Source organism: Zeugodacus cucurbitae, chromosome 3 (assembly GCF_028554725.1).
Source record: "Zeugodacus cucurbitae isolate PBARC_wt_2022May chromosome 3, idZeuCucr1.2, whole genome shotgun sequence".
Lineage (NCBI taxonomy): Eukaryota > Metazoa > Arthropoda > Insecta > Diptera > Tephritidae > Zeugodacus > Zeugodacus cucurbitae.
This window is the reverse complement of record NC_071668.1, coordinates 62797417-62809807: the sequence shown is the minus strand read 5'-3', so window position 1 is coordinate 62809807 and position 12391 is coordinate 62797417. Positions and strand designations below refer to the sequence as shown.

The 12391-nt window shown below is 34.6% G+C and overlaps 1 protein-coding gene across 1 annotated transcript; it reads left to right on the top strand.

Moving 5' to 3' along the window:
• The first annotated feature begins 478 nt into the window (after positions 1-478).
• LOC105208530 (glutamate receptor ionotropic, kainate 2) lies at positions 479-12149 on the top strand. The gene is made up of 14 exons (XM_011178419.3): positions 479-1087; positions 3797-3946; positions 4588-4650; positions 4850-5056; positions 6445-6662; positions 6735-6884; positions 6982-7167; positions 7247-7509; positions 7581-7758; positions 7853-8076; positions 9452-9589; positions 9664-10094; positions 10158-10417; positions 10483-12149. Exons 1-14 carry the CDS (start codon positions 991-993, stop codon positions 10738-10740), a joined length of 2823 nt encoding a protein of 940 aa, XP_011176721.2. The 5' UTR covers positions 479-990; the 3' UTR covers positions 10741-12149.
• Positions 12150-12391: the final 242 nt, after the last annotated feature.

Genomic DNA, 12391 nt, shown 5'->3' with positions numbered 1-12391 from the left:
CGCAGTCAGTATGTTTTTTTTTGTGTGTGGAGGCCAAAAACGTGCGTGGATCAGTGGCGCTAGGCATTGTGGCATTTCCAAAATACAAACATTGTTCGGTATGAATTTAAGTGTATGCATATTTACTTGTGTTGCCATTTTCAATACACAGAAGCACACATACACAAAACACAGAAAATATAAACAAATATTTATTGCCACGAATCAAAGTGACAGCTTGTGAAAATGAAAAAAAATCATGGACGACAGTCAATGCAACAACGCGCTGTGCGGCATTTTGACAGCAACAACAGCAATAATGGCAAAAAACAACAACCGTAATAATAGCAAACAGAATAGCCAGCGTTAATGGCAGGAAGCATACATTTTTTTAATGAATATACATAATATACTTTTTTCTTTCATAAAAAATGCTTATTTTTAATAATTACTCTTTTCTTGTTACGCTCTCAGCCTGAAATGTCGAAGAGACAACGCAACAGCAGCCGCAGCGGCATTGGCCGCAAAGTGGGAGATCTGAAGTTATGAAATACTTACTGTGTCTATATATACATATATGCTATACATAACTTAATATATTTCCTTGTCGTCGCCATGCTCAGTGTGCGCTAAATTTCTTCCACGACTGGATGGCTTGCTGGTACAAAATTCAAAAATATTTCGAGTGTGTTTTCGTATGGAGGCGGTGACGGTCGCGACCGCGTTGGCAATAAGTAATGTGAAGTGAAGTGAAAAAGTAGTCGCACAAAAATATAATGGAATACGAAATATAAATAAATAAATATTTTATAAAATGGCGTGCAATTAATATTTACGTAATATATTTTATGTGTGAAAAAGATTTGTGGAATTATTGCAAGAAATTTGTCTCAAAAACAAATAATTAATAAACCATTTTCTATGAAAAGTGCCTAAATATATAGTGTCAGTACACTGCTTGAATGTATAACTAAATAACGGTTTAAAACGTGGTTACACGGTTACAAAAAAATGCGTTTTAGCAACATTTTCGGCACATTCTTGTTGCTAATCGTCGTTAAGCTGACGCATGAATACACCAATAATGGCGATATTGAAGTGAAAGTTGGTAATGAAATACAGCAAATATGAGTTTAGAATGAAAAGCTTATAAAAAAAATTATTTTATTAATATCGCTTTTATCGTAATTTATTATGATGCAAAAAAAGTGAAAAATAAATTGTACCGGTACTAGGTAGTATCTTAAAGAAACTTCATCAAAAAGTGTCGAAAATATTTGAAAATTAAAAGCTTTGGTGGAAGCGCTTTCGCAATAAAAAATAAATATTTGAAAGCAATAAAACATTTTTTCCCACTAAAAAAATTTCAAATGAAAAAAAAAATAATTTTTTTTCCACCATTTTATCAATAGAAAGAGCGATCCTAATGACACACAAAAAGTTCTGACATAAAAAGATTTTTCCTTTTTTTGTTGGCAGTTTAACTTAGTCTCGGATGTGGCGTGTCATTTTTTTATATGAGTAATTCGGTTACCCATCGAACTCTGTGGCGTCTAATAATGAATGATTCAAACCAATGAATTTGAAAATTATTTTCCTTGACTTTTCAATATTGCAATTCTCATTCTGCTATACGAATCCAACAAATCGGAGATCATTAAAACTGGTTCAACTATAAATAAATATAATTCGAACCCACACTCCCATTGTGTTACATCTGTCGAATATTCTAGATAAGAGAACTCTTCATAATCGTTTTGCAATAGCTCTTCTTCTTCTTGACTGGCGTAAACACCGCTTACGCGGTTATAGCCGAGTCCAAAACAGCGCGCCACGTATCCCTCCTTCTGGCAGTTTGGCGCCAATTGGTTATACCAAGCGAAGCCAGGTCCCTCTCCACCTGATCCTTTGCAATAGCTGGCTCGCCAAAATACAAGAAAAAATGACGTAATACTTGTTACTTGGCCCGTAGCTATTTATCATGTCAGATCCATCAAAAGTATTCGACTTCAGAATAGAATCAGAGACAGTAAATTTTTCGAAAAGCGAATATGTTTAGTCGTTCATAAGTTTCAAACTAATGACTATCTTGCTGATGTAGGAACAGTGACTTAATGAAAAACTTCGTTCATGAAAGTATTCCAAAAGTGTGAAATAAAAATAAGGGGCTGATTTGTTCATACATAATAACTCCCGGGTGATCCAAATAGAGGTACTTCTTTCAAAAGAAAGAATCCGCTCGACGATCACAAATGACATCGCTCGCTTTATGGGCTCTTGAAAAATTCCAAGAAGATCCGACGTTATTGAACTAAATCCTGTTCAATGGGTATGTAAACAAGCAAAATTACCGCATTTGGGACGAAGAGCAATCTGAAGAGATTCAGAAGCTGCCATTTCAATCAGAAAAAACAACGGTTTGGTGTGGTTTGCGGGCCGTTGGAATCATCAAAATGATGCCGATGACAACGTAACTGTCAATGGCGACCGTTATCGCGGCATGATAACCAACTATTTGATGCCTGAAATTGAAGCTTATGATCTCGGACATTTGGTTTCAACAAGACGACGCAACTTCCCACACATCGCATCAATCAATGTATGTACTGAGAGAAGACTTCGGTGAGCAGATAATTTCAAGTTTTCGGCCGGTCAATTGGCCACCAAGATCGTTTGATATCACACCGTTAGACTTTTTCCTGTGGGGATATGTAAAGTCTAAAGTCTATGTGGACAATCTCGCTTTGATTTAGACCTTGGAGCAAAAGATCACACGTGTCATTCGACAGTTACTAGTCGAAATGCTCGAACGGTCATCGAAAATTGGACTCAACGGATGGACCGTCGTAACCGCGGCCAAAATTTGATAGAGATAGTCTTTAAAAGAACAAATGCACAAAGAATGTTCATTTCGAATGATAATAAACATTCCCCATTACATTACTACAGGGCTGCAGACCTATTACACTGTGATAGTCAAAAAAAAAAGACAAGACAAAATTCGACGGTTTCCCCCTGTTTCGGGTCCTACGAATCGAACTGCATCATTACTTTTTTGAGTTACAATCATGGTTTCATACAAAAATTTTTGTTGAAGGAAAAAACATTAAAATAATGGATTAAATTTCAGTTTTTTCGACATATTGGCTATAAGGACACAAAAAACATTGATTTTGGGGTTTACAGTCATCTAAGAACTTAAAGACGGACTTATTCTGAGAAGCTTTGCCAAAGAAAGTTTACCAAAAAAGTCAACATTAAAAAAGTTAGAGACCGAAGAAAAATGTGCCTTTCTCTTACAATGGGCAACTTTGATGAAAAACTTCAATAAAAATGTTTGTATGAAACCATGATTGTAACTCAAAAAAGTAATGATGCAGTTCGATTCGTAGGACTCGAAATAGGGGAAACCGTCGAATTTGGTCTTGTCTTTTTTTTTTGAAGAAAACTATCACAGTGTTATAAATGATTCAAATTAAATCAAGAATTATATTGTTGTGAACTTAGATATCACCATAAATAGTTCGAAAGCATCACTTTTCTTGTAGATAATTGAATTTCAATCAAAATATTTATTTTGTCAGAGTCATAGCAAGTTTACTTTCTAACCTTGGTATTGTCTTATATTTATGTAATCTCTTCCAAATTAAGATCACTTACCTTAAGGTCTATGACAACAAGAATGATCGTTTGATAGTAGGTAGTTCCTAATATCCGATTTTGATTTCTTAAATATAGCTTAAAATATAGCATGCAATTTATGTTTTGTGCGTTGCGTATTCCTTTTCGTTTACTTCAGTTTCTTCCGTTGTTACAGGTGTCCTTTTCTTCCGTGATGAATACGAAATAGAATTGAGTTTCGATGAGGCATTCCGTGAGATAAATGCTAACAAATTGTTTGGCTTAACTTTCCAATTGATAAAGCGCTTTGTGCCCAGCGATGATAGTTTACTACTACAGCAGTTAAGTAAGTATTTATGCCTATTAACTTTAAAGAGACTAATTTAACTAATTAAGAAACTAAATTATTACTAATAAAGGTGAGTTTCGTCGTCTGTTATTAACTGGACTACACGATTCTTAGCAACAAACGTGGTCGTGGCAATGTTTGAGAAAATAGAGGACGTGATTATAGACTGGTGTGTCTTCCAGACTCGAATTCGATTTCGGTTATTATAACTTATGTCACTGTAAAGGGAGAGCAATGCTAAAAATCTGGCAAACGTAAGCTTTTCTGACTAAGATTTTCCATATCATCAGACCCCAGCTCTAACTGAGTGAAATACTCACATACAAAAATTCATTCTACATTTGACGAATGCTTGCTTTTCTAACTTCGGTTTCCCATTATTACGATTTATAATTGTTTTCTCCTCTCTCGTTGCTCACATAATTCAACTGTCTTTATTGACTTGGTTCCAAAACATATTTTGTAAATTACATATTTTGACATAAAAGTATCTGGAGCAAACATTTTAAATAACCCACTAATATTACATCTTAGCAGAAATGTTATAAAAAACTATTTAATGAAATTATTATTCCGCTTTTTACATTTTCATATCAAATTAAAATCACTGACATATGTGTCTCTTCTAAATATTTCAGCTTGTGAATTGCTTTCAGATGGCGTTGTTGCTATTTTTGGACCAAGTTCAAAGGCGTCGAGTGGTGAGTGTTATAAAATTTGACGAAAAATATGTGAAAATTTGCAACTTTTTCCATAAAAATGTACAAATGTGTTTGTATATATACAATAATTGCAAATCTTGTGCTTTGGGCATTAAAAATATTTAATATTTTATTGTAATGCTTAAAAAAATAAATTCCTAAAAAATTAAATGAATAAAACTATTGAAAAAATTTCTAGATATTGTTGCTGTCATAGCCAATGCCACTGGTATACCGCATATGGAATTTGACTGGAGAATTGAGTCTCCTACACAAGATCGCCTTAATAATAGAATGACCGTCAATGTAGCACCATCAGTTTCGATGATCTCAAAGGCTTATTACAGCATTATCAAAGCCAATTACAAATGGAATAAATTTACGCTTATCTATGAAACAAAGGCTGGTGAGTAGAGCGTAATAATATAGTACAATATTTACTCGTATGTAAATTGAAATCACCATAAATATTTAAAAATTATTATTTGACTTAATTAAGAAGTGTTCAACTTGCTTTTTATTGAGTCAACTATGTGATTCGCCCATAAACATTTTACCTGGAAATTCGCTTATGAATAAAATTATGAGGTTTTTAATTAGCTTTTAATTAAGTCAATTACTTAGTATTATATTACTTACATCTTTAGTATTATATTAATTGACTTATATTTATTATTATAATTAATTAAGAAATGTTTAACTTGCTTTTAATATTGTCAATTACTTAAATGATATCACTGGTATTATAGTAGGTGGAAAACTTACTAATTGACTTAATTATGTTCAACTTGCTTTTAATTTTATCAATTACTTAACTGACCTCACTAGTAATATAGTAGGTGGAAAATTAACTAATTGACTTATTTAAGAACTGTTTAACTTGCTTTTAATTTTGTCAATTACTTAATTGACATCATTAGTAATATAGTGGATAGAAAACTTACTAATTGTCTTAATTAATAAATGGTAAACTTGCTTTTAATTCAATTACATAATCACCACCCACCAATATTATTAAAGTAGCATGTGCTATTTGACAAAATTAAGATACTGCCTGAAACTCCATTACTTTGCCATCTTCACCTTAAGTTCTGTATTTTTTTTATTTAGAATAATTAAATGTATTTTACTTTGATAAAATAGACATTAATTTTGTCATTTTTGAATATAATTTAACAAGATTTTGCTAAATCTCGTTAATTTAATCAGTTTATTTGAGTATTTAATTTAATATAATTTCATATCTTGTTCATATCTCGTTCACACATTTTCTATATCACAAAATGTCATTTATTCGATTTCTTAAGTTATTTTATTTTATTTGTTTTATTTAACTAATTGAGTCAATTAAAAATTTTACTAATTCTGTAGTAGCCTGTTCGCACATCCAAATTATTTCGATAAATTAAGATTATAATTGAGAAATCAATTTTTGCCTTTCCCACTGTCAAATTAATTTGATAAATTAAGATTGTATTTGAGAAACCAGTTTTTGCCCTTCGCATTGCCGGCTTAACGATCGATTAACGATCAGCTGTTATACATTTAATGTAATTCTATCAGCAAACGTAGAAAAACTTACAACTTCAACTCGATTTGTATTGGATTAAAAATCCACTGTAATGTAAATCTAACTAAATCAGCGCTTTAATCCCACAAAGGGGCTTAATTGATCAATTAGCTTCTGTGCGAAAATGTTATAAGTTTAAACAATTTGTTAATTGACTAAATAATTGCAGTTTTCATAACATCAGTTAATTGGATTTTAATTTCTCTTCATTTCTCGTCCGCCAGGTCTCGCCCGCTTGCAGGATCTCATGAATATTGAAGCATTGGATAATGAACTAATCAAGATACGCAATATCGAAGATTATAAAAGTGATTTGCGTGTACTCTGGAAGGAGGCGAGTGAGACCTTACATGAACATAGAGTCATACTCGATTGCGAAGCAGATTCGCTGCAAAGTTTATTGTTGATAGCAAAGGAATTTAAGATGTTGGGTGCTTTCAAGGTCAGTTCTTTAAAGATATGTAATTAACAGAAGTTATACCACTCTAATTTACATTTCACTCACTTTATATAGTACTTGTTCCTGTCCCATTTAAATACGCATAATTCACCATTGCAAAGCATGTATAATGCCGATTACAAGGCGAATATAACCTCTGCGAGATTGAAATTAGTCGAAGGGAATCCTTTTGGGCGTAAGAAGACACGTTTACGGCCAATTGATGTGAGTAGTATACATAACAACAAGGGATTTTAGGAGCTTTTGGCAACAGTTACTCGAAACTTAAATGCAAATTTAATTTCTCAAAATTTATTTACAGGAGATCTTCCAAAATCAAACATTATTGCCGATAATAATGTACGATACGGTCGTTTTGTTTGCGAATGCGGCAAGAAATGTTATTACCAAAATAAGAACATATGTGGAACCGCAAAGGCGTTGCGACTTCTCTTATCCAGGTCGACCTTGGCATATTGGACGCCAAATAGTGCGTGAAATGAAGTCCGTAAGTTGAGGTTATTGCTAATATATGATTTTGTGAATGATTTATCATATCTATACATGGTTCTTGCCTACGCGAACAGATCTCTGAAGACGATGTGGAACCGCCCTTTAAAACGGAGAACCTTAAAATCGACGAAAATGGTCAACGCAGTGTATTCCATTTGGAGATCTACAAACCGACTACCAATGAAATTTTGGGCATTTGGAAGCCTGATGGCACAATTTCACCGCCAACTACTACGCAATTTGGTAGCGATAATGCTGTTTCTGCGCCTGATTTTTCATTAGGCCGTAAAATGTTTATAGTAACAACGCGTTTCGAAGAGCCCTATTTCATGTTGAGGTGAGTTTTGACCATTAAGAGGATACATTCCAGTATGAAATACGAAATACTCATTCCACATTGTTTTATAGAGAAGATTATGAAGCTTTGCGTGGTAAGGATAGATACGAAGGCTATGCAGTGGATCTGATACAAAAGCTCTCAAATATAATGAATTTCGATTATGAATTCTTAGTTGAACGCACTACAGGAAAGTTGAATCCGCAAACAGGCGAATGGGATGGCATGATACGGCGCCTAATTGATCATGTTAGTAATGGAAGGTTTTTGCGATTTTATTATTAGTAATTAAATTAATTTATTGCTCATTTATATAAATATATTTATGTTTTGTAATTTTCAGCAAGCACAAATCGCCATCTCTGATATAACAATAACACAGGCTCGACGTCAGGTCGTCGATTTTACGGTGCCTTTTATGCAATTGGGTATTAGCATATTGTATTTTAGAAGACCGAAGGAAGCAAAGAATGAGTTTGCATTTCTGGAACCCTTTGCCGAAGAGGTGTGGTACTATTTGATGTTGACACAACTGATTATGACGTTGCTGTTTGTATTATTAGCGCGGTGAGTTAGTACCCGAAATGAACTTGTGATCGGAAGTTCGATAAACCGACTAAAAGCGTGACATGTTAAGGGTTTTTTTAAAGGAACGCTACAAAAGTAGACCGATAGGGATAGCAAACGACGCCATATTTTTTACCGATATTTTTACATTTCTCTTCATTAAGGCCTGCCATTTCATCATGGATACGATCCAACAACGAGTCGAAATTATAAAAATTTACTACCGAAATTCGGAGTCACTGGCCTCAACTTTAAGAGCGTTAAGTCCAATTTATGATCGTCATAAGCGTCCTCTCAGATCAACAATTGAGCGTGTAGTGGAAAAATTTGAATCCACAGGCACAGTACATAATGTTCCCGTGCCAGTGAGACAAAGAAGTGCTGACGCTAGCGTATCAATTGAGGAAGACTCAAATTAGTCTCCCACACGTCGTTCTCAAGCGTTGGGCATCTCTGTGACGCCGTTGTGGCGAATTTTTCGAAAAGAACTTGGTATACATCCGTACAAGATCAAATGGAAGCAAGAACTGAAGCCGCTTGACCACCAGAATCATCGTATTCGTGAAATCGGCTGATCAACAACTTGAAAATGATCCGGATTTTCATCGAAAAATTATCTTCTGAGATGAGGTTCATTTCTTGCTGAATGTCTTCGTCAATAAGTGCAAAATATGCGTTATTGATCAGGCAGCAATCCACACCTACTCCATTGCATCCTAAAATAATACGGGGCTGTACTTCTTTCATGATGATCAAGACTAACGTGCCGGTACTGTGAATGGGAATCGCTACCTCTAAATGATAACCGAATATTTTTGGACTGCATTGGACGATATGGACTTAGATAATATGTAGTTCCAACAGGAACGTGCCACAAGGCGTACAGCAAATGTCACAGCGATTTATTGAAAACTAAGTTTGGTGAATGTGTTATCTCACGAAATGGTCTTGCCCAGTTGGCCGTCTCGGTCGCGTGACTTGTGGAGCTAAGTCAAGTCTATGGTTTATGACAACAAGCTAACGACGATTGATGTACTTCGTACGAAAATCGAACGTGAAATTACAACAGTATCGGCCAATTTATGCTTGAAAACCGTTGCGAAATTCGGTTCAGCGTCTGGCTTCGGCAACGTGCCCGTGGTAGCCATCCAAAAGAAATCGAGTTCCATACATAATGACACTCTTTATATTCGATAATTTCACAGGAATAAAAAATTCCATTGATATTGCTAATCCTTTTTATTTTAATTTTGTAGCGTCCCTATTGAAACCCCCTTTATTAAATAGTGTATTTTATGTTATTTTTATGTTTGGAGGTTTAATATTTTTACAAAAATTTTCAGCATGAAAATCTCAATAACAATGTGTTTTTTAGTTTCTCACATTATGAGTGGACGAACCCCAATCCAGGTAAACCCGATCCAGATGAACTCGAAAATATATGGAATAATTCAAACTCATTTTGGTTGATGATTGGTTCTATTATGCAACAGGGTTGCGATTTACTACCGAAGTAAGTAGCAGATCTTTAATAGTTTAAAGAGATAATATTAAATTAATCTATGCTTATACGTGTCATCCATATAGAGGTCCTCCAATGCGTATACTCAGCAGCATGTGGTGGTTCTTCACATTGATGATAGTCAATGCTTATGTCGCTAATTTGGCTGCGTCGCTAACCAACAATAAGATACCGACCGAATTCGATAGTTTGGAAGGTCTTGTCGATCAGAATAAGGTTAAATATGGCACGTTAGCCGGTGGCAGTACATCGGTTTTCTTTTCGGAATCAAATGAGACGGTGTATAAAAGAGCGTGGAATCAAATGATCTCCTTCACGCCATCGGCTTTCACTTCGAGTAATAAGGAAGGTGTTGAGCGTGTACGTAAAGGTAATGGCAGTTATGCTTTTCTCATGGAAACGACTTCCTTGTCATATAATGTTGAACGAAGTTGCAAACTAAAGGCAGTTGGCGAACAATTTAGTGAGAAGCATTACGCCCTAGCGGTACCCTTAGGTAATGTAACGAACACATTTAATTTATATTTTATTTTAACCCTTAAATAACTTTAAACTTCAGGTGCTGAGTATCGTTCTAATTTGAGTGTCTCTTTGCTGCAACTCAGTGAGAAGGGTGAACTTTACACTTTGAAACGACGCTGGTGGAAACTGAAAGAGGAATTGAATTGTGATGATTCTGATAATACCGATGGCGATGAGCTCTCTATTATCGAATTGAGTGGTGTATTTGTTGTGCTCGGCGCAGGTGTGGTGGTAGCTTTTATAATAGGGATCTGCGAGTTTTTGTGGAATGTACAAACAGTTGCCGTGGACGAAAATGTAATAGTGTTGCTATGTAGCATTGTAAAAGTGCAATTTAATATTAATGCCTTTATTGTTTCCAGACTACGCCATGGCAAGCTTTCAAAGCCGAACTCTGTTTTGTTTTAAAGTTTTGGGTTACAAAAAAGCCTGCAAATATTTCGGAAAGCACAAAATCCACGACTTCCTCGAAATCCTCTTCGAAACGTTCGTTAGATCGTTACCGCTCTCGTTCTCATAGTCATGTGAGCGGCCATTCTCGCCGTACAACTAAATCGAAGACACGTGATCGTGAACGCGAGCGCGAACGCAGTGTACATAGCCGAAGATATTATGATTAGTTAGATTATTAGTTTCACATTTTGTTCTTCTCTCTATTAATTTATTATTATTATTATTTTTATTAAATTTAAATAAAGCGATTTTCTGCATATGGGTGATTCTACGATAAGAGGTAACTTGTGCGGCAATCAGCTTAAAGTATTGTTTTTGTCCTTTATGTTGCTATTTTTTTAAATGAATCACATCATATTAATGTAGGGTATCAAATAATATTACAACTTACTGCATAATTAACGCAATTTGTTGTGAAATTCCTTAGAAAGTCTAAAAAAGTATCTTCCCTGGCTTGTCCCCTTGCTACTTTTTATTTAACTTTCGGACAATACATCTATTTTTTGTATGATATGCTAAACCTAAACTAAGTTCAATCGGAAGTAAAATAATTAAAATTAAGTATTGTTAAATAAAAAACAAAATTATTTTGTTTATTTCATATAATTTATAACATAAACTTTTGTCCCAATTTTTTTATATATCTACCCTGCTAAAATTTGTTCCCTTGGTACGACATAAATTCAAAGATCTCCTTGAAAAAAGTGCTCATGGGCTCATTTCAGCCTGAAGTTAACAATACTAATCGCGAAATCCGTCTGAGCGCTGTAGTTTTTTAGTTATTGCGGCCCGATCGTGAGGTGTACTGGATTCGCAACCTGATTTTGTCTCTCCCCTGGCAATTCATATAACGTATACTATTAATTTAATTAATTTGCCTTTCTTGTCCTAAATTATTAATACTGTGATAATTAAAGTGGAATAAATAATTAACCAAAAAATAATTCAGTCAATTAAACCAATTAAATTTTTCATGAAAACGTCTCTCCCCTGCCGTATTCCCCCTGGAAAAATAACTGCCAGGGGAGAGAGTTAGAGACCAGGGGAGTTACTATTCATCATGACACACGGACCGGAAGTCGTAAGCTGCTTGAGTCTTGATACTTTCTTGCGTGAGCTTCTGAACGTGACCCCTTCCCCATCTGCAGCCATCACCAGCATCAGCAAAACCAAAAATATTAGCCTCGCAATCCAAAGCAGAATCGCTCTTACCAACAGATGCTAGTTTGGACTGAGTGGACATTTAAATGTTAAAGCCTCTCGATGAACCAAAACCAAACTCTACAAGTCCCTTATCATCCCCGTTCTGCTTTATGGTGCAGAAGCATGGACGATGTCAACATCCGATGAGACGGAGAAAAAAGTTTTGTGGAACCAGGTAAAAAGTAGTATTTCCAATTGGCGTCAGACAGCAAAAAGAAGAGAAGACTAGCGCAAAACTAGATTCACCTATAATCGCATAAAATTTGCATAGGCCAAATATGTATATATGTATATATAAATAAGATCAGGTTGACCAGACTCTCCTCATGCCAAATCTTCTTTTGAAAGGGCAGAAGATATATTACGTATTTAAAAAGTCAGAAATGTTTTTGAAAGATCTTAAGATTTTATATTTAATATTTGTTTCGTTTATTTATTTAGGATAAAGAATGAATTTATTGATTTCTTATTTTAATTTTATGGTTTATTCGTCTAGGAATGTGAGTGCCTTTAATTTGTAATACTATTTTAAGTTAATTTTTTGCGTTTGGTAAAATAATTATCTACCAGAAACTTTACGTCTCTCCCCTGGCCGATGTATTTATCCTGGTCATC

Bases quoted from the DNA above. Each gene is read 5' to 3' on its own strand.
- LOC105208530 (XM_011178419.3), top strand. From the start codon at position 991: ATGCGTTTTAGCAACATTTTCGGCACATTCTTGTTGCTAATCGTCGTT. The intron at 5,057-6,444 runs GTGAGTAGAGCG...CTCGTCCGCCAG, and splicing joins TATCTATGAAACAAAGGCTG to GTCTCGCCCGCTTGCAGGAT. The intron at 9,590-9,663 runs GTAAGTAGCAGA...TCATCCATATAG, and splicing joins GGTTGCGATTTACTACCGAA to AGGTCCTCCAATGCGTATAC.